At 39.1% G+C, this 24,199-nt stretch overlaps 1 protein-coding gene across 1 annotated transcript in view; it reads left to right on the top strand.

Moving 5' to 3' along the window:
* The first annotated feature begins 815 nt into the window (after window positions 1-815).
* Window positions 816-24,199, top strand: part of LOC139453346 (actin-interacting protein 1-like) — a 35,493-nt gene continuing 12,109 nt past the window's right edge. Inside the window, exons 1-11 of the mRNA XM_071235017.1 lie at window positions 816-918; window positions 4,495-4,616; window positions 9,088-9,178; window positions 12,246-12,393; window positions 14,979-15,159; window positions 17,323-17,400; window positions 18,225-18,302; window positions 19,131-19,222; window positions 20,089-20,230; window positions 20,786-20,867; window positions 22,675-22,828. Coding sequence (XP_071091118.1) covers window positions 903-918; window positions 4,495-4,616; window positions 9,088-9,178; window positions 12,246-12,393; window positions 14,979-15,159; window positions 17,323-17,400; window positions 18,225-18,302; window positions 19,131-19,222; window positions 20,089-20,230; window positions 20,786-20,867; window positions 22,675-22,828 — 1,184 coding nt within the window. The 5' untranslated portion in view covers window positions 816-902. The remainder of the gene's footprint in view (window positions 919-4,494; window positions 4,617-9,087; window positions 9,179-12,245; window positions 12,394-14,978; window positions 15,160-17,322; window positions 17,401-18,224; window positions 18,303-19,130; window positions 19,223-20,088; window positions 20,231-20,785; window positions 20,868-22,674; window positions 22,829-24,199) is intronic.

Consider the following 24,199-nt stretch of genomic DNA (forward strand, 5'->3'; position numbering starts at 1 on the left):
CGTTTGACCCTACTCCTGTCAAAATGTATTTAGATACACGTATAAAATAACCTGGTCATGCATACACTGAAGTTGACTGAAGTTTTATCTTTATGCAAACCCCGCCGTGATATTGCTGGAATATCGCTAAAAGCGGCGTAAAACCATACTCACTCACTCACTCACTCACTTTATGCAACCATATAAAGTCAGAAGGAATGTGTGCATAGTCGGAAAAAATGTGATCGTTTGTCAATTATAGTGTAACCATAGAGTTCTAGATAATTTTTGCCATTAAACAATATAATCACGTGACTAACCACGGGTCCGGGTAGTCCTGTGGGTACCCGGGTCCTACTCAGTACCCACCCGACACCCAACCCAGCCCTATTACAGTATGGTTATATTTTGACAATCTTAAATTGTTTATTGTTGTTTTAAACTTATCCATATTGAAACACCACAAACGTCGATTGACAAACAGAACATTTAGAACGAATTCCGATCTCATTATATTTTGTTTACGGTTAAACGATTTCAAACAACTTTTTATGTCGTCACAACCTCATTCCAGCTCAGCTGAATAATCTTCAATTTTAAACACAAAGGGATTCCACGACGATCGCCTTTGCAGACTGATTAAACAGGGACAGTACAGAAACCTGCCATCAGTTGTGTGCAATCACAACAACGTGGTCAATATTATAAATAAATATATCCTAACACGGACAATATTTGATCTGAAATGGCGCGCTCACCTGGACGACAACCATATATGGTAAAGCCGTACGATGGGCATGCGCATACATCGTTCGAATGCTTTTGACTCACTTCCGGGGAGCACACCGGTCGAAAACACGGAAGAGAGTTAAAGTTTGTGATATACCATTTATCTGCTGTCAGATTATAGAGCAATAACCAACATGTCCGCTTCTCTGAGTGAGTACAAGAGCTGAAGTTTGTTATGACATGGAAAACATGTCCATTGCTTGTCTTTTTCAGAAATATTGGGAGTATCACACGCCTCCCCTTAGGCACAATCTACACGGCACATCCAGTCGGTGAATTTTAAACGAGTCGTACTTGATATTTGAACTGCAGCCATTATCATCCTTAAATTCCTTTCCTTTTAACGATAATGCTGCCTCCATGGCACGATTGTTTAATTCAATGTCTAAAACGTAACGAGGATAAATCATTGGACAGTGTGTGGATTTTTAGGAACTTCAAACAATATAGGATGCAGGTGCGCCGTATGTTGGTAAGCCTCCCGCGTTGGGCAATGTCAGACAGTGAGGTCACTTGTTTACTTGTAACATTTTGTATTTAATAATCATAACGTTTCGCATTTCATTGTCTGTTGGATATTATTTGTGATTTTTTAGTATGGTGAGTGAAATGTAAAATGACAAAAGAGTTATCTGCTCTTGACATGAGATTTCACACCTACTCATAAATCAGGTTGAAGTTTTTCTGTCTCAAGTTGTGACTCGAAATGTCAAGCATCAAACAAAATGTAACCGTTATGTAAAAATGAAAGCTTTATTTGTACCCAGGTAATTGTGTCCAGGTCTACTTTACTACATGATGTACAGAGGTAATCCTCTTAATTAGATAGGCCTCGCCTTTCAAAGGCGGAGGACTCATACATTGACCACTCAAGAAACAAGTGACTTTGATAATTTCCATGCATTACTGAACATCTCTCATACCTGTCACTTAATTTTCATCAATGTTTTACATTTTCAACCAAAACCGAGGTGTCTTTTATCCAATTTATGAACCCTCTAAATGCAAGAAAAAATAAGAAAACATCGAGGTATCTTATATAGTGAAACAATACAGCGTGTCATGGAATAAAGAATATATTAGATCAAAGCGGGGAGAGAGAAAAAACATGTGCAGCATATGGACCAGCTGGAGTCGTGACATTTAAGAACTGACTTTCTATTTGTGTGAGTTCATAGAGTGAGAGCCATCGTAATACATTTTCATCAAGTACAAGGCGTCAAGATGGCCGACACGATAAACGTGATGGGAGAGATTTTGGAAGTTGTTAATGAATCTGTGGCAGGTTACATGTTTTAGTCATCACTGATCAACTGGCTGATCATTGAAAGGTGATTAAAGATGTGTCAAATAGACACTGAGGTAAATTCATTGATTGCTGTAGACTTTCAGCCTAGACATAGATCGAGTTGACACTGCGATAGTTTGGTAGTGCATTTCTTCGTTTGTTCATTAGGAGGGGTCGTAGCAAGGATGTTCTCTGACATTTCTCAATGTATACTGAAATGCTGAGTTCAAGATTAAAGGGTCTCAATGTTCAGAAAGAACGCTTCTGTATGTATTCGTGCTAGGGAATTTCCCGGGTTTTCCCCAAGAATGTGGAATTAGTCTGTCGATGTTTACGTCATTTCAAGAGCAAGATCTCGTGAAAAAACGTATGAACGTCAAATTGTGTCGTTCATACACTTATCAATGCTTATGAATGACAATTTTGCGGTCATGTGACCGACCTCTCGTCCAATGGAAAAGCTGTTCATCGTGTAAACTTCAAATTAAAAAATTATGTTAAATGGAACATGTTTTCATTGTCTGCCCCAGTGGCTTACTCAGTCAGTGGGAAAACTGTGGATTACAAAACTTTACACGATATGTGAGGTTGCAGATTCGATTCATGTCATGGCATTTTCATGTGAAAAAACTGTGACTTTTAACTGATCAAAAATGAATATTGTGTTCATGTCAAGAGGCAGGTTAAACAAATGTCAATTGTAAAACCAATGTAATACAATTGAAATGTAAAACCTCAAAACAGGCTTCGAAGTGACCCATTTCAAAACCTAGGTTTGGAATATGAACAGGTAATGAATACAAGGTTTGCCCGAGCTTGTCAGGAACCCAATGCAACATACCGTATATGACCGCGTATAAGCCGAATTTTGAGGACCAGAAAAAAGATTCTGTAGAAAGGGGTCGGCTTATCTACGGGATACACGTTCATGATAGTATTTTTCAGATCGTGACGGTCCGATAGATCACAACTTCCCGAAAGTTTGGAAGTTGCCACGACTAGAGCCATTATTGTTATAGATTATCAATAAAGTTATTATTATACACCAATGTTGTCATTATTAAGGTGAACACAGTGATAGGCTTATAATTACTGATCAAAGGCTGGCTTCACCTATTCATAAACTCTACCACACTCCATTTTTGTTTGTATAACAATATTTCAGGGCTTCTCTGTGCTCCCTCATCAGATGTATGATGAAGTGCAAGATTCACATGTTGGAGGGGAAGAATTAGGCTGAAATGTCGTTACAAACAATGAAGTAGTTGTGGGCCATAAATGTTTCATGTTATCACACCCTGTACCTAGTACGGAGCAGACTGTGGTCCCATGGAAATGTTCAATGGTCCATTAGACTGGGAGGGGATCACCATCCTTGCTTTATGATAGCCAGGGTATTATGTCTCCATTCTATAATGATGAATACCCAGGAACCATTTGCTACCATAGCGTCATTTCGGTAGTGATGCTGTGTCTCTTATCACAAACTGAGCACATCCTCTGCTTGAAGTCAACAACCAACTAAAATGACTTTTCTGAATGAGGCATAGATCTAATTATAAGTTTCAAGTCGTACTATGAAGCGTATCCAGTTATGAATACACAATGCCATTTAGAAAGTGGTCAAATGTAACAAATCTGATATTTGGGATAACGCTTTCTCAGTCAAGTACAATTCTAGTCCCATCCATTTTTGGAACCCACACTGACTATCAGAGTGAGGCACCTAATCATCAGCACACCAAGTCAGTGATCTAACCCAATCAGCCACTGAAGCTTCCACAAAAATGGAAGTCTGACAACTGGTTGTCTAGACCACATACTTTCTGTACCCCTCTGTCAAGTGTAAATTGGCACGGCTCCCATGGCTGAAAGCTATGAATACCCAGTGCAATTTAAAAAGTGGTCAAGTGTAACAAAAGCTACCGGTATAATTAGGTTAATCCTGGATGGGACTCAACCCTCCAAAATACTAGAAGCTGTGCTTTACTAAGAGCATTTATTACATGTCCAGTTGTATTTAAGATGGGATGAAACCAAGCTTTTCAAGTACTGTGGATATCACTGGAAAAGACATTCATTTGATTGGATGAATATGTTTAGCATCATGTCTTCGAATCAAATTCAAAGCGAAACTTAATGGTGAATGGATCCAGGATATTTGTCAAAATAGAATGTACATATATAATACAGTTGAAAACCAAAGATGGAAGGATGAGCAATTGCATTAACATGATTAAAGCAGATGTTTTAGTCGAATACGAGACCTTGGGGTGTGAAAATCAGAAATTGGGCTTTTACCGTCAGATAACTCCCTTGCCTCGGGAAGATGGGGGAAACTATGGCTATCAACACTCATTTTTTTCAGAGTACTATGTTTATGGAAATTTTATGATTTCCCCATAACCCAGCATTACTCAGTACTTTTTTTTTTTCAGAGAGCTGTTTCGCCGCCCTGCCTCGCACGGAGAGGGGTCGTCCAATAGTTATGGGTAAAGATCCCAAGGGAAAGAACTTCCTCTATTGTCACGGCACCAATGTTTACATTCGTGATATCGAGGTAAGTGAGTCGTATTTGAAGAATATGTATGAATGTCTGTTCTTTGGAAATACATTTTAATGACAGGTTAAGATTATACTGTTGATATGTAACATATACGCTGTAATAAATGCCTTGGGCACTTAAAAAATCGTCCAAGGGTGGGCTTATTAGAACCATACAGAACAAGTTATATTTTTTTGTGAGAGATTGGGCAGTAGTGAATAAACTTATACAGTAATATGGTAGAATTCTACCTTAGCAGATTTTGTTACATGATTCTTTTCCATGGCATATGAACAATTTAACCAAAAAATGAAACTAATGGAAGGGAGACATGTTTTTGGTTAGGTTCTCGTTGGCGTTGACTCGCCATTCCCATCCTGTTCAGAGACATAACTTGAAAACTGTTCAATATTTTTCAACGAAACTTGGCATATGCAAGTGATGGTGGCTTTAGCTCTATAAATGTTTTCAAAATTTTATTTTTTTATGTTTACATAGAAACTATTTGGACTTAAGTCTCACTCAAACAACTCTAGGCTTTGTTTCCAAGGCATAACTCTCAAAGTGAGGAACTCGTTTGCACGAAACTCTGCAATGACAATATGTTTTCATGGTGTGTTTTTTTTCACGGGGAACCAAACTATTCCAACACAAATATCGATATTGAAACTGTATATTTTTAGTTATAAAAAAAACCCATAAGAAATTATGAAATCGTACTTCATAAAAAAGAAGTAATAGAGAAATGGATGGCCCTATCTAACCTATAACTTAATCCTTAGATTCAAACATTCTCCTGAATGTGTAAGTTTAATTTGACTAATATTGCACCATTATTAATGGAACACTAGCCTTATCGTCAAATGTAATGAAATACAAAAAAAATAACACCGTTCTATTTGACGCCGTGGCTGGTTTTATGTCTTTGATAACGTCGGAGAAAGACGACACTGGTATTTTGATTCATATATATCTCCCCTAATTTTCGTTCATGGTATGGAAAATCTCGATGTGTAAAACAGAATTTGATATTTTTTCGACACAACATAAAATGACTGCTTTCACCAAGTAAATAATATATTTGATATATAAACAATTAGATAGTTTATCGTGTATCTTAATTGGACAAGACACGCACCTGTTTAGCATCAATTTACATAATGAAATACCCAAAAGAATATTTCAAAACAACCCAAATTATATTCAATATTGGACATATATTTGTTCATTATTATGTTATTATTCGTTCATACATGTTGTGACCTATATTTACACATGATATCATTTTGAACATTGACAAATATCCAAAGTGAAATTAATTGTGTGAAAAAATGTATAAAAGAATTGCAAAATCTACATGATCATGATGATAACTGACACTGTAAACAGTATGATACAATGATCATGTGCACTCTCATTCAAGGACCTTTACCTCAAAGAAATTACCAAATTTGTACAATGTTGATGTATGACATCACTTCTGGTGACCAAAACGGGGTGTTCACTGTCAACAGTACGCAGGATTTTGTTGATTCAGTACATACAGAGATGTGACATGTAAATAATCAGAAACATTCTGACAATCTATGTACAGTTATTTGTTGTTATATTTTTCATTGAAACCAACAGAAATAGTCAGCAATTCCGATAAATACCGTTGTCGTTGTGCGTAATTTTGCGTCAGTCATGGCGTCACACTGGGCGGTAACTCTGACAGTTTCTGTTGAAAATATCAAATCATTGCAATGTATCTTTTTTAAAGTCCCTAATTTTTCCTACGATTCTCTTCCCATGCATATTCTGAAAAGGTTGAACCAATATCTTGAACGAATAGACAAATGAATAGCTCAAAATAGGAGAAAATGCTACACTGTGTAAAATCTGAATTTTGCTTTGTTTATATTTCAAACAAGTGCAGTTTTTCGAGCACATCGTTTGTTTCCCCACTCACTTATTTTGCTTGATTTCATCGGTGACAAAGACCATTAGTCATTTGATTCTAAAATGTATGAGGAATTCAAGGATGTATGTATCGCAGCTAAGTTTGAAATATATGTGATGTTACAGGCGTCTCATGATTTTGTAAACATGGTAAACACTATCCAATATGGCGGCAAGTTCACTTCGGCGTTCGTGTTTGTGTATTTTCCAAAAGATTCTAAACAATCTTAGGGTTATCGGCGACGTTTTGGTTATGATGATTGTTTATTTAAAAAATGGCGACATTTTCAGAGGTCATTTTCAGTACTTTTGCTTGGCCTAAAATGCCAGTTGATGATATCACAGAACAGGGAATTTCCCATCTTATTCAAAACTGTGAAGTGTATCTGTGCGGGTGATGTATTTTGAATTTTATTCAACTTCAAAGTGAGGGTTGTAGGGGAGGGACATATATGTCCCTGTGGCATCCAGGGGGTTAAAGAGATGCGCCGAAGCCTGAGAAACATCTGCTTTTGAATATAGCCTTATTGGTGCCCATAACATACCCACAGCTCCAGATAAGTTGCGTATCTGCGTAAAATATGCATCAGAAATGCAGAAATATGCAGTAAAATAAAAACAAAGCGTATCAAATACGCAACGAACATCACAGATACGCTACAAAAATTAAACTTGTGCGTATCATCAAAATATTGTGAAGTAACCCTGCGTATTCGATTAGCAAATCAGCAACTTATTTTGAAATGATTAACGGGCAATCCGTCAACCTTGCCAAACTCCACGATGACAGTTACATCATGATCATTTGCCATCACACTTTCTTGTGGAAGTATTGTGGTATTTTTGAGTCCAAAAAAGCTCTCGAACCTACACAACACCAGTTTGCAGGGACAAGATGAATTGTGATTTTAAATATTTAACTTAAATACCCACATGTGGTAAAACTAATGGGTAACAGAAATTTGAATACTCAGGTAGAATTACTGATACCCACTGATTTTAAAATGCATGGGTAAAATACCCACAACACCAAAATCTTATCTGGAGCTCTGCATACCCACAGGGTATGATGATAGACATGGTGTCCAGGGGCTGTGATTACCACCAGGAACAGTGGGAACATTCTTCATCAACTCCTGTGGGTCCTTAACCAGATGATAAGGCTTTTGAAGTTAGGATGAAACGATCAGTGCACTGATGCATTGTAAATTTTCTTGCGTCAACACTGTAATTTTTTACTGTATTGATACAAGACAATACACTTGCTAAAATATGATTACTACTGCTTAAAAATTTTGTAATTCGCATTTCAAGTTCACGACTAAAAACAGCCTCTAGGAACATGTGCCAACAGCTATACTTTTCCATTTGAATCTGCTCTGAAATATTTATTGTCAATTAGTTTCAACTCGATATCATAGGAACATGTTTATCACAATATGTATCGTATCACAAACTATGTATTGTGTACCTATTCTATCGTGACATTCCTGTATCGTTTCACCCCTCTTATACAGAGGAAGTGCTAGACTAAGATCAGATAAGATCAGTTGTTTTAATTATAGTTATATAAATATAATAAAAAGGAGCTGAAAGACTCTTTTCATTTTCAGATACACAACATTGAAAGGAATTTTGAATAATATTAATGAAATAAGTTACAAACATAAGTCCAAATATACAATGAACACTTTTTATAACCAGAGAGTGTAGTTACAAGATTACATTGTGTACTCCAGTATGGATTTGTTGACATTCTATTTCCGGTGTTGCGTGCTCACAGCAATGTCTTTGCATTGGGGGAATAAAACATCAAAACTCATTATGGTGTGTGTAATGTGCACCACCTTCTACACAGCTTCGGTTTTTGTGTGGAAAAAGTGTGCACTATACTCAAGAAAATACTGTACTGCAGTAATCTAGACTTGCCAAATATTATAGACTTGCAAGGGCTGTATTGGAAATATTTGTTTCAGGGTCTGTATGACTTGTTATGGCCTTGCAGGTGGAGCTAGTTAGAGGGCCACTATTATTGTGTTTTCAGCGTCGATCTATGGTACCTGGAGATTTGACAATGCTTATTTGAGTTTGGAACTAAATGTGCATGTGTACATGTAGTTAATCAAAATCATGCTAATGATTATCATACCCCCGACCTAAAGGGGTGGGGGTATATACTTATATCAAGGAATTCCGTCCTTCTGTCCGTCGTTCCGTACTTCCAAGGACATTTTTGTGTGCGACCTATAAGTTGAAAACTGCTGCTTAGATTCTTTTCAAACTTGGCGAAGACTTTCTCTACCAATAGGAGAGGTGCAGTGCAAAGTTTTATTCTAAGAATTGGATTTTCTAAGAAAATATTCCTTTTTTTCATGTTCTGAACTTGGAAAATGTTGAGGTCGGGGGTATGAGTGAGCCCTGCTCACTTTTTGCCTTGTTATGATTTGAAACCTTTGATTGACAATTTGGTATTTTCCAAAGTCATGGTAGAATTTCACTGCGATTTTCAACCTTGATTCTTGACCACACCCTATCTTTCTCCTAGAACCCAGCCATAGTGGACATCTACTCTGAACATGCGAGGGAGACCACCGTAGCAAAGTACTCCCCCAGTGGGTTCTACATCGCATCAGCAGGTACGTACAGCACAGGATGTCTCATTACATCAATCTCTGTCACGCTGTCCTCTAACTCGGGGCACCCGAGTGTGCAAAATAGCCACCTGCCCGTTAGCCTGTGGCTAGCAATATTTTGGTTGAGCTATATGATCATGATAATGAATGATTGTAAAATGGCCCTTGACAACCTTGTAAGAACAACTACCCACACCATCAACCTTGTAAGAACATCTACCCACACCATCAACCTTGTAAGAACAAGTACCCACACCATCAACCTTGTAAGAACAATTACCTACACCATCAACCTTGTAAGAACAACTACCTACACCATCCACCCTGTAAGAACAACTACCTACACCATCAACCTTGTAAGAACAATTACCCACACCATCAACCTTGTAAGAACAACTACACATACCATCAACCCTGTTAGAACAACTACCAACACCATCAACCCTGTAAGAACAACTACACATACCATCAACCCTGTAAGAACAACTACCCACACCATCAACCTTGTAAGAACAATTACCCACACCATCAACCTTGTAAGAACAATTACCCACACCATCAGCCCTGTAAGAACAACTACCCACACCATCAACCTTGTAAGAACAACTACCTACACCATCAACCTTGTAAGAACAACTACCCACACCATCAACCCTGTAAGAACAATTACCCACACCATCAACCCTGTAAGAACAAGTACCCACACCATCAACCTTGTAAGAACAACTACCCACACCATCAACCCTGTAAGAACAATTACCCACACCATCAACCCTGTAAGAACAACTACCCACACCACCAACCTTGTAAGAACAATTACCCACACCATCAACCTTGTAAGAACAATTACCTACACCATCAACCCTGTAAGAACAACTACCCACACCATCAACCCTGTAAGAACAACTACCCACACCATCAACCTTGTAAGAACAATTACCTACACCATCAACCTTGTAAGAACAATTACCTACACCATCAACCTTGTAAGAACAATTACCTACACCATCAACCTTGTAAGAACAACTACCTACACCATCAACCTTGTAAGAACAACTACCCACACCATCAACCCTGTAAGAACAACTACCCACACCATCAACCCTGTAAGAACAATTACCCACACCATCAACCCTGTAAGAACAATTACCCACACCATCAACCTTGTAAGAACAATTACCCACACCATCAACCTTGTAAGAACAATTACCCACACCATCAACCCTGTAAGAACAACTACCCACACCATCAACCTTGTAAGAACAACTACCCACACCATCAACCTTGTAAGAACAACTACCCACACCATCAACCCTGTAAGAACAACTACCTACACCATCAACCCTGTAAGAACAACTACCTACACCATCAACCCTGTAAGAACAACTACCCACACCATCAACCTTGTAAGAACAACTACTTACACCATCAACCTTGTAAGAACAATTACCCACACCATCAGCCCTGTAAGAACATCTACCCACACCATCAACCCTGTAAGAACAACTACCCACACCATCAACCTTGTAAGAACAACTACTTACACCATCAACCTTGTAAGAACAATTACCTACACCATCAACCCTGTAAGAACAATCCAGACCATCAACCACCATCAATGTCTTTTACACTGAAGTATATAATAAACATGCATTCCTTTCATGTGATTGAGTAAAAACTAAGCTTCAGTCAACTTCAGTGCATGCATGATCAGATCAGATTTTTTATGTGTATCTAAATAGTTTTTGCCAGGGCTCTGGTAAAACAGTTCCAAATCAGAGATTTTGTACCCACCTCTCGAGACCAACTGAATGAACAGTGGGCACCCAGGTGGGGTCGGGTACTTGGGTAGCAGGGGTCCGGAAACCCTCTTATGCGCCGGACATGTCCGATTGGGAATCTCAAATGTCCGGTTTAAAATATTGCTTACCGGACATTTAAATTTTTTCTGTCCGGACATTTTAAAAAGTATTGTCCAGACATTCTTAAATTTTGACCGGACATGATCAACAGTTAGGACTGAGCAATTTCTGTCTGCAGTTGTAACACAATGAAGATTATCTACACTGACAAGCTTTGTTTGTTTTGATTGCTGTAAATACATCGTACCTAGAACATGTAGAATGATAGTCCAATCGGTCAATCACTGTAATAGGCAATAAACTGAGTTGACACTGATTAATCGAGGATTTATTACTGAGAACATCTTGTTAATTTGAGTAAAATGTGTTTACAACTGTACATAAATACCTTGCATCATCGATGTACCTCATTATCCTCACAATGCTACGATACGTAACCTCAGACAAGAAGCAAAAGCGTGATGACAGCCAGTCGACCGATGCAGATCAGTCGAGCGGATCTGCCAAACCCTCAAAGTCTGAATGATCATTTTGTAAGTCGTGGCTAACGACTTTCACTTGGTTGACATACAATGAGGATTTGCAGATTTTATTGTTTTCAGTAGCTACTCGTATATTGAATCTTGATTGACCGCCATTTTGCTTTCTGTGACGATCGATATCAAATTTTTTATGGTCAATGCTATCAACGATAGTTTAGGCTTTTGGATTATATTATCTGTCTTGTTTTTAAATAATCTTTAGTTTTAAACAAAAACTGTTCCCCTGAGGTCACGTGATAACCAAATATGGGATAATAATCTCGATCCAAATGTTACGACGCGTACACTTGAGCAGACTCATGAATATTAATTAGACCGTTCACAACGTTGACAGATCGTTATTATAACAGAAACAAACGTATGTTTTCCATGTATATCTAAAATGATATTATTTGTTATTAATTGTCCGGTGAATTTTAAACAATTTAAATTGAAACAATTCATAATTCATCATATTATGAATACGTAACAAATTGTAATTTGTGTGTAAAACGTCGTACTAAAACACGCTGTTTGAAGGGGGCGTGGCATAAATGAAAATGTCCGATTGGGATTTAAAATTTTCCGGGCCCCTGTCGGGTAGTAAATTTGGACTCGTCCCAGCCCTACACCAAACAATCTATCACATGCTTTCTGTAGCTAGGTTATTCGGTGTTCTATTTGCAGACATCACTGGCAAGGTGAGGATTTGGGACACCGTGAACAAGACTCACATCCTGAAGAATGAGTTCCATGTCCTTGGGGGCAAGATTAAAGACCTTGACTGGTCCCCAGACAACTCCAAGATCGTCTTAGTCGGAGCTGGCAAGGAAAAGTAAGAGCCTGTATCTTACACAGTTTCATATTATCGCAGTCTCTGTGTTATTGCGGTATCAGAAACTCGTCATGCACATCCCCTGTTGACTGTTTACAAATCTAAGCACGATATTTCATGGCTTGATCATATAAAGGACTTGTTACGTAATGTCACAACTACTCGTAAGTAAACTTTTAACTTCCTGATAACAGTTTCTGGAATGTTTTTGAAGTGGCATTCCCCCTACCTCCATTCAGACTTGCCTGGAAAAGAACCCATTTGTTTGGATGATGTCCGTTGAACCAACCTAGGTCATATGCATGCTGATTATGCATGATTCTTAACAGGAAGTGATGTAAAGCACATAATCCACACATATCACACCACAAAATAGTGATACTGCAATGATATAGAGTTGCCCCCCTTTGAGTCACTAATGGCGATAATTTGTTAACCGTTTTGCTGAAGAAAATCAGCATCGATCAATCCTTAATAATGTGTCATAAAAGTTGAACATACAACAAGAAAGAAATTTTGCGTGACACATTTAATAGGTTAGTACCGGGTATGTATACGCCATTATGAATCTGATTACTGCGATAATAAAGCATTCGATGCTACTGTGGATTCGGGTATCATATACCACATAAACCATTGCTTAATCTCAATAGATTTTGTGTTCCTTGCATACGAGTATGAATGAGAAAAAATAGTATGACAAACACTGTGTAATTAATCAATGGAGACTTTTCAGCTTATGTACTCCAGTGATTCTTTTACATATCTTTATGTACCGATTGAATGCAGGTGTCATGTATGTACATGAACGTCACTGCAGTGAATAATGCACAATAATGCACATCAACTGAGACAAGGCCAATTTTTGCTTGTATGACATGTGCCAGATGGCAGCACTTGAACAGATGAAGTTACAAAGTCACTTGAAGGATGATTTTAAGCAGAAACATTTTTTACTCTCTGGTTTGATAGAGTGGACCCAGGGGGGATACATATTGAATACACAAAAAAACTATCAGAACCCAGTGTGAGTTATAACAGTGATGATGGTGACCATGGTAACAATTCCAATTGCCCCATAACCATGGTAACAATTCCGGACAAAGTGACAAAGGAATACTGTAAATCTTGAAATTAATGCGTCTCCAAATTGATACGACTGCTGTCCCCTAGCTAAAAATGGGACTCAAAATCAATGTGGCTCCCCCTAACCCATGCCCCATGGAATGATACATATCCTTACAAGGTAGACACGATTTTATGGATAACAACAGAAGGATAATACTGTCACAACACGATGGACAGAGAACACATATGAATACACAATGCCATAGGTGGAAGCCAATGGGACATGAAGCCAATTAAACAGGATAAGTGATTATTGCTTGATGAGTTCATATTAGGCGGATGGGATGAAATAGCCTTGATCTCTGTTGATTGATGGCTTGTGGCGGTGAATGTGAACTGCTTCTGTTAGTTTTCTTTTAGTGATATCATGGAGGTTGTTGGAGAGGATTTGGGCGTTGTCCCAGTTGATGTTGTGATTAGGACAGTTGCTGATATGGTCCAAGATGGCTGATTTACTGTCTGATTTTCTGGTTGAGGTTCTCTTTGATTCTGGTGTTGATGGGAGGGGATGTTTACTTGGCTTCATGTCCCATTGGCTTCCACTTATGTGTTCTCTGTCCATCATGTTGTGACAGTATTATCCTTCTGTTTTCAACACTTACTCATGTTATCCCACTCATGTATGCAATTGTTAATCCTCCACCCACTATATATATTCTGTACTACTTGACAACGGTATAAGGATCTATACTAAAACGTCACTTTTTACAGTATCAAAGAAGTTGTTATCCATAAAATTGTGTCTACCTTGTCATCTGTCAACTTCTAAGTAGTGCCTATCAAACAATACATATCCTTACCTTAATCCATCCTATCCTTAATCCAATCAAACAGCAAATAGCACAGCTTATTAGTGAAAAGCACCGTAAAAAAAACAGTGTTTTCCTAAAACATGTAAAAACAACACCCAGTTTATATGTGTATTGTGTTGAGTGGCATTAAGGAAGTTCAAGGACAATAAAATAATTAAACCAACAACAGTTCACTGATTGGAGTGGTCAATGATGCCTAGTTGGACATGAGTGGGTAGAACTCTTGACCCCAGCAGTGATAACTCACCGGATGCCTATTGTGTAATTCCTATTCTTTAAATGACTTTGTAATGTATTTGTTACAACTGCTGCTCAATAAACCGTGTTTGTGTTAATATTCATGTTGGTTTGTCTGCTATCCAAAGTGTGCAGTGAGGCTGTCTTATTGTTGATATAAATTTTGGAGACATGAATTCGAAGAATCATTAATGCCAACAAAGACCACCGCATTTAATTCACGCTTGCGTTAATTTCAAGATTTACAGTATATTTGTCACTCACTAAACTGAAGCTATCTTCATGCGAAAGTAGTTGCTCTTTTGTATTTTTGTAAAGGTTTGTCTATGTTTGGTTGGACCATGATGAAAACGAATCTATCTGTTTGTATCGATGATCGCTGTGTTAAAGCCCATTCATTTCCTCAAGGTTCGGAGCATGCATTACATATGACTCGGGGAACAATGTTGGAGAAATATCTGGCCACACGAAAGAGGCCAACTCGTGCTCCTACAAGCCGACACGCCCCTTCAGGATTGTGACAGCGTCTGAGGATCAAACTGCCGTATTCCTGGAAGGACCTCCCTTCAAGTACACCAAGACTATCGGTGTAAGCACTTTCATCAATCTTAGTTGGTATTGTTAAATTGGCAGGTTGCATTAACCAGTTAACTGTGTTGAACTGTGAAAGAGTATGCTTGTCATGAAGAAGAATGTGATTTGATTGACCAAATGGGGACAATTTTACCTTATCCTGACTCCGACTAATGCATGATTCAGATCGTGATCAGTTCAATTAACCCCATGGGAAGGTCTTGTTAATCTTCATGGACATCAGTCTATAGTGGGGAACCACCTCTGCACTTGTGAGAGTAGGAGAAAATCCAGAGATTTGTAAATGAGCATAGAATTATATTCCAGATTACGATTCTTGTGTTAAGAAAAGGTCATAATATTGACACAATCGTACTCACACATGTTCTGAATCACTCAGGGGAGCATGGGGTAGTTATGAATTGGGAACCTGATTGAAAATATGTTTTTTTAGGGTAAAAATATCATTAATACTCAAATGCTAAAGTGGCCATCCCGCCATCCCCGCTTCCTGTATATATTTTTTGGCTGTAAGGGTAAGCGTTATGAGAGAGTGACGAGTGTACCAGCTTGATCACATGCTTCCAGTGCGTCAGCGCGGCTGAGGGGTGTGTTCGGGTGAGATGTTTGTCTCTGTATTTGGGAACACAGCACAGGAGTTTCCACTATGAGTAAGATGAGATGAGCAATTAGTATGAGTCAGGATAAGTACCGTATTTTCTTGAGTATAGTGCACACTTTTTTTCGAAAAAACAGAGCTGTGTTGAAGGGGGTGCGCATTATACACGAATTATGAGTTTGGATGTTTTTTTCCCCCATGGAAAGACATTACCGTGAGCACGAAACGCCGGAAATACTGAAGTACGCAAAATAATTATATAATTACACTGTCTGTCTATAAAAAGTGTTCTTTGTATTTCTGGACTTATGTTTGTAACTTACTTTATTAATTTTATTCAAAATTCCTTATAATATTGTTTTTATTAATTTTGGCGAAATCGTGTGTGAAGCGATCGGAAGATCGCACAACTCACCGTTATTAACAGCAACCACGGTCAGAATACCGCTATTGACGCCTTGAAACGAACTTTAGTTGACAGAGAATGGATACATATATCATAAATGACATACTTTGACTCGTTAAAAGTCATATTTGTTTTTGTTTGACGATTCTATGTCAACATGAAATTCTCGCGCTCACGTGATCCCGTGCGTGTGAGCCTTGACGGTGACTGGTCAGACATGTTCCATGTAAAAAATAATACCCGGGAATAGCGATCAGCTGCTTCGCTTAGGGTTATTATTATTTTAAATATGTTTAGTAAAGGCTGCATATAATTAAGAAAATAATGGAATATATTATTCCTGATAAATAAAATAGTTTCAGATACAATTGTTGCCGATCCTTGCATTAAAAATCCTATAAAGTTATTTCATTGGGTGTGTCTTGACCGAATCACCGGTCGATTCCAAGAAAACGTGTGTACAGCTGATTGCTGTTTTCGGCTTAGTTTACGAGAAAATACACAAGGTAATCTTAATCCCTAGATATAAAACAATGCCTAGCAGAACAATCAATACTATTTAAATGGTAAATAAACATGTCTGGTGGTTTTTTATCTCAAATTTCGAATTTGTACTGACGAAGTTTCTCAGCACCCGTTCGTTTGCCGGACTTCGCTGAAAGGGTACGGTGTAAATTTTTTCTGCGCATAATATTCAAATTTCTTTTTTTTCCAAAATATTGAACCCACTAGAGGGGGGTGCGCATTATACATGGGTGCGCACTATACTCAAGAAAATACGGTATAAAGGATATTTTTACCCTAAAAAGTACAAGTTTTTAATTTATCCTTCATTAGTCCTTAATGCATGTAATGCTTACATTTACATTAGTCCGGACTAGTACAAGCACACGCACACGCACACGCACACGCACAGACAGACAGACAGACGTACATGGACATCATCATAGAAGTTCAACAATCTTAAACATGACGTTAAACCCCATTTCGCCTCACCTTCACCTCACCTGTGTGTTTTATAAGCATATCTCCAACATAGATGCAGACCAATTTTCTATTACTTTGTCCATCATTTCCCCATATTTTAGAGTGTGATTGTATCTGTGGTCTATGTTTAAGTTATTAATGTAGCTCACTTCTCTCCCCTGTTGCAGGTCCACACCAACTTTGTCAACTGCGTTCGCTTCTCTCCCGCAGGGGATGTGTTCATCACAGGTGGTGCTGATGCAAGGGTACGAGAAATAGGCCCATGTGATGATCAGGGTTAGAACTGGTCTTCAGCCACCCATGCTTGCCGTAAGAGGTGACTAAGGGGATCGGGTGGACAGGCTTGCTGACTTGATGCATGTCACTGTATCCCAATTGTGTGGATCAATGCTCATGGTGTCAATCACTGGATTGTCTGTTCTGGACTTCTGTCCAACGTCATATGGCAGGAATATAGCCGAGTGTGGTGTTAATCAACAAACAAACAAACAAACAAAGACCAACAAGGTCCCATATTGCCAGTGTGACCAACCCTTGCTATGGTCCACGGTAGGGATGCCAGGTCAGAGTATGAGCCAGTACCTGTGCTTGTCGTAAGGCTCATACATTTACAATGTAGCTCGTGTCACTCGTTTTGGAGATTATGTGTTTTCAGACTGGTATTTTTTGGTATCTGATACACAGAAGATACCAGTGCAAATTACAACTTCAAAGTGAAGGAGATTACTCTTAACTTCTTATAAACATAGGGACGCAGTTGGCCCTGTCATCTCAGGCAAAACAGTTAGCTATTGTCAATTTGTTACCTCCCTTGATTAAGCGTTGCTATGGTTACAACAGTGCCAAGCTTCTCAACTGTGCAATTATTCCCAACAAGAGGGGAAAAGCCAAGGTTTTCTGCTCTTAACACATCAAAGGGCAATGTATACAATTCCAGGCAATGCTCAGCCCTACCGGAAACCCAGACTCACCCTGATTGTTTTATGAGTTGTCGGCGCCTAACTTTGACAGTGATGCATCTAAAGAGTTTTCCTTTCGTGACATGATGAAATGACTCTTTGTTTTCCAGGCTTATGTGTTTGATGGCAAGACTGGGGAGCAGATTGGTGAACTGGGTGCTCCAGCCCACGGAGGCGGCATCTATGCAGTAAGCAGCATGTTTCAGCTGGTCAGACAGACCATGTTTGGTATTTTTATTATCTCCCCCCGGCATATAATGCGGGATATATAGTCTTCATCTTGTCATCCGTGTTTCATATTGCATTTCCGGAGCATAACTTGGAATCAGTGAAAGATTTTCATCCAAACTTGTTTTAACCAGGGGCTGATGTGGTGCCTTTTGCTATTGTAGGGGCTGGGGGTACTGATGACCCTTGCTGTCACATGACTCTTGCTTGTTGCAAGAGCTGATGACAATGGGTCAGATGGTCAGCCTTAGGTTGATTGGGTGTCCCACAGTATGGGGCGATGCTTGTAATATCAATCACTGGTTTGTCTGTCCCAGGCTGACTTATTACATACCACCGCCGACCCTTGAAGATCCAGTTTAGAATAGGTCTTCAGCAACCCATGATTGATGTAAGAGACGATTAGCGGGATCGGGTGGTTCGGCTTGCTGACTTGGTTGATGCATGTCATCGTATTCAAACTGCGTAGATTGATGCTCATAATGTCAATCACTGGATTGTCTGGTCCAGATTCAATTATTTACAGACCGACATCATATAGCTGGAATATTGCTGAGTGCGGCGTTAAACAAACAAACAAACAAATAAACAAACACCATACCTCTGTCATGCAGCTGTAATATTATTGAGATCTGTGTTTAACAATCAAATAAAATAATGCTATTAATGATTCCCTTGTGTTTGTAGGAGTATTACCAGTGTCTGTCTGTATTTACGATGTTGATTGAACCGCTCCTAGTTGATACAGTATCACATTAATGTTGCCCACTGATTCCCTTCTTTCCCAGCTTGACTTCAGCCCAGATGGAAGTCAAGTGCTGACTGTGTCAGGAGACAAAACCGCCAAGATATGGGATGTTCCCTCCAGACAGCTTGTCACGTGAGTGAGAATTGGTGGCGCAAATTTAACAAACATGATGATTAACACCCAAATGACTCATTGCAGTGACATTTACTGTGCAAAGCCACAATATGTACTAATAACTATCTGTTTTGAGCAGGCATGCTTGTCATAAGAGGCGACTAACAGAATTTGGGTGGTCAGGGCTTGCTGACTCGGTTGATACATGTCATCGTTTCCCAACTGCGTAGATTGATGCTCATGATGTCAATCAATGGATTGTCTATACTTACAAATAACTATATAAACATATTATTTTGTTGCAATCTACTTATTAAACTTGATGTATTCACTGGGGGCGGTCAAGTAGACCCGGGTTCGATTCCCGACATGAGTACAATGTGTGAAGCCCATTTCTGGTGCCACCCGTTGTGATATTGCTGGAATATTGCTAAAAGTGGCATAAAACCAAACTCAATACTCAATCACTTACATATTCACCAGTGTGTGTTGGTGAATTTACATGTTGGTTAGTGTTTCCTAAAGCTGTCAAATTTATTTCTTGGTGTGTACAATCTGTCCCAGATAAATTCTGCTGTAAATTTATCAAAATTCTGTTATAGAATTTCAGATTTTGGTTTAACATGTCAGCTTTATGTAGTCATAATACCACAAGAGTGTGAAAAAAGATAATTATTTATTTCATTCTTTTCATTGTAGGGTTGGATCTTGTATGTTTGGAAAGCATGTTAAATGTTCGAGTACAAAATTTGATAGAAAAATACGATAATGGTGGAAAGCTTCTGCAATTCTGCAGTAGGTGACTTTTTCTGCAAATCTTTCTGGGAATTTGTCTGGGACTGTACAAATATGAGTGTCTGTAAGGTCTGTTTATGTTGGATCAGTGAGTTCCGAATGGGCACCGAGGTCCGAGACATGCAGGTGGGCTGTCTGTGGCAGGGGTCACACATACTGACTGTGTCCTTGTCTGGACACATCAACTACTTGGACAAGAACAACCCCACTACGCCTCTCCGTATTATCAAGGTGAGAACCTCACATCTATATATAATATATTATTGTAGAACTGATTGTGTGTCACTGTACCCCTGATTGTCTGGTGGTTTGTCTGGGCTCGTGTGGCCAAGTGTTTCTGTGTCTGGTGGTTTGTCTGGGCTGGTGTGGCCAAGTGTTTCTGTGTCTGGTGGTTTGTCTGGTCCGGTGTGGCCAAGTGTTGCTGTGTCTGGTGGTTTGTCTGGTCCGGTGTGGCCAAGTCTTGCTGTGTCTGGTGGTTTGTCTGGGTCTGTGTGGCCAAGTATTGCAGTGTGTGGTGGTTTGTCTGGGTCTGTGTGGCCAAGTCTTCTTGTGCAGTGTCGGGTGGTTTGTGTGGGTCTGTGTGGCCAAGTCTTGCTGTGTCTGGTGGTTTGTCTGAGCTGGTGTGGCCAAGTCAACACCATGCTAGTGTATGCCAATTATTAAATGTATAATGCTTGTATGACTTCAGGTTTCCTCCCAATTTCAGCTGGGTATGAGGTAACTGAAGTATTGTTCAAAGCTATGTAACCCATATGTTTTAGTAAACATTGTCATTATATATTTCAGGGCCACAACAAGCCAATCACAGCGCTTGCTGTCACGACAGACAATTCCAGGATTTACACGGGTACCAGTGAGGCAGCTATTAATATCCTTACAATTAGAAGCTAAGTAGCTGATATATCCAGGCGTGTGATAATAATTGTTCAGAGATGCCAACAATTATCCTTCTAGTGTGATAATTCCACTTTTGAGCCTAATATTATGCAAGTTTGCTTGTTCTCCCCAAATGTTTTACACTTTTTTTCATGAATTATCAACACACTTAAAATATGGAGATCAAATTGTTAATGTACTAATAAAGTGAAGCTATCGACAGGGAACTAATTGTATGTACAACAGTATTTCTAGAAACACCACTCCGTGATACAGTTAATATTGTCACATGATGCATTTTATGAACATGTGGAGACGGCATGTTTTGGCAGGAATACAGTATCCCAACACTCTTCTCTCGCTTCGCTAAATTAATGGGCTTTGGCGGGGGCTGGACCCCACATAACTGCTTGAATTAAATGCTTTCATATGTAAGTGTAATTTGTAATTACCAAAGTTAGTTGGAGTGTTGATGGATGTCACTGATAAGGTTGTTGCATCTCGTTATGGAACTTCTATTTCCAAGTACTTTTGTGTTGATGTCCAATTTTTTTTAATGTTTTGTCATTTTAAACCATTCAAACTTTTTCACCCTATTTTTCAAATAGTGACATTGTCCTGTGTGGCTAGCATCAGACCATGGTTCACATGTGTCTAGGTTTAACGAAAACGTTGAAGTGAAAACCTGCACCATGGTACTATTTACATTTCTGGAATTACACTTTTGGGTTGGCATCTGCTTTTTGTTCATCTTCCAAGTCAGCAATGAGTTCATTGAGAATGGTCATAGGTGGAGACACTACAGCAGCGTCGTGACTTTGCATTACATCACTGCCACAGGCTAACTTCCATGTCACGTGACTGGACTTTTCTCTTGTAAACAAACATGTTTATTCTGAAGTAGGAACCGACTGGCCTAATGCAAGGCTTTAGCTGCGCTTTATGTATTGTTTTGCATTATTGTATAGAGAGGGGGCACGGGTGGCCCAGTCGTCTAAGGCGCCGCGATTCGCTGTGCAGAGTTGCGTCCCTTGGGCACGCCAGAAACCTATGATTGTGGGTTCGAATCCCGGTTCACCCTGATTATGTTTCCAGGTTTGTCAGCACCATACCCGTGCTCGTGGGTTTCACCGAAGTGGTAAACGTCTGAGACCTGCATCACTTCGGTCTTTCCTCCGACATTAAGCTGACACGCCTCGATATAACTGGAATACTGTTAAAAGCGGCGTTAAACCCAACTCACTCACTACTGTATAGATATGCTATTAAAGCTGCGACAGTGAGGTGCATGACCAGAAATTTAATACATTAAAGTATTGCGAGCTCTCTGTAGGGCTTCGATGACAGCACATGGAGCCGTACAACCAATGTAAACAAACTACACACATGGAAATAGTTTTTCATGTTTTGGGATATTTTCACAATGAAAGTTAACCATTCCATGACATATGTTTATCAAAATGTGTAGACTCGTGAAAAAAGAAAGAGATGAAAAACATATGCAATACAGTAAACTATGGTTACAACGAACCTGAAGGGACCACTAATTTTAATTTGTAATAACTGTAGTTCGTTATAAGCATACATACAGCATATATACAACAAATGGTCGGGACTGAAAAATAAGTTTGTTTTATCAGTTAGTTTGTTATATATGTGTTTGTTATAAACGTAGTTAACTGTATCTTGAATGGACTGTAAGATGTGACAATCATCACATAACGATGGCCTGTGGAAGAGGTAGACGTATGTAACTCTGGGTAGGAGAGTGAGGTAGAGACTTTCCTTAACATGGTCACATTACTGGAACGTGTCCTCCGGTGAGTCGGAAGAGATGAAAGGTAAAGGTCATTCCTCTCAGGTGCAGGACATGTCCATGGACGGGGACACATTCACAACTGTTGGCTTCGACGACACACTGAGGGACACCAGCGCAGTCAGTAATGAATATAGGTAAGTTTGGTAGAACAGTGTCTCCAATCTTGGGTATAAACTGAATATTGACCTGAGAAATATGGCTTGAAACCAGTAAATTCATGGGCTGATGGTTCTTATGATATGATATTCCTTTGACCAGTAAGCATTCTCTCACCTGTACTGTACACACCTCTCAGTTAGCCTGATTGGTGACGACTGAACAAGAACATTAAGGGATCATCCATATTTTGGGGATATTCTTTTGCGGTGGAGACTTGGCACACAATTTCATGAAAATATCCTGATTTACTGATCTTGTCAGGGACGTACATATACAGGGCAACACATAAACACACAACACACACACAAAACACACAAAACACACACACAACACACACACAACACACACACAACACACAACACACACACACACACACACACACATGCTCATGATGTCAATCACTGGATTGTCAGATCCAGACTTGTTTATTTACCGATCACGTCAAATAGCTGGAATATTGGTGAGTGCGGCGTTCAACAAAGAACATAGCAACGAAACAAACAAACCCTGACAATGTAGGTAACAACATATGTCTGAACAAACAAACCCTGACAATGTAGGTAACAACATATGTCTGAACAAACAAACCCTGACAATGTAGGTAACAACATATGTCTGAACAAACAAACCCTGACAATGTAGGTAACAACATATGTCTGAACAAACAAACCCTGACAATGAAGGTTACAACATATGTCTGAACAAACAAACCCTGACAATGTAGGTAACAACATATGTCTGAACAAACAAACCCTGACGATGAAGGTTACAACATATGTCTGAACAAACAAACCCTGACGATGAAGGTTACAACATATGTCTGAACAAACAAACCCTGACAATGAAGGTTACAACATATGTCTGAACAAACAAACCCTGACAATGTAGGTAACAACATACGTCTGAACAAACAAACCCCTCAGTGTACGTAAAAACATTTATCATATAATGGGTAGGTTTCTCGGCAGGATTAAGACAACGGATAAAAATGATATCCGTTGGGTTCATATGCGGATAGAGATGCATATATCAAAGGTCAAGTAGGACTACTTTCACTGTTTATAAACAAACATGGCGTCGCCCTCATCATTCGGCGATCGAGTCAGAATTAACCATCGGGAATCTGGATAAACTACAGGGATAATTGCTATCATTATCAAAAGAACAGTCTAATATACTGAAAATCAGTGTCTAACTGTGACGTAGCTAAGGCATTTTATAAGTTTTGGCAACTTTGGAGATATAAATTTCGAAACAATTTTGCGAGGGCATGAGGCGTAGCCAAGCGGGATCAGTAGCCATATCTGTGCTTGTGGACCTCTCCTCTGCTTGTGAAACCGTCTCCA

This window comes from Haliotis cracherodii, unplaced genomic scaffold (assembly GCF_022045235.1).
Source record: "Haliotis cracherodii isolate W230 unplaced genomic scaffold, xgHalCrac1.p SCAF_9, whole genome shotgun sequence".
Classification (NCBI taxonomy): Eukaryota; Metazoa; Mollusca; class Gastropoda; order Lepetellida; family Haliotidae; genus Haliotis; species Haliotis cracherodii.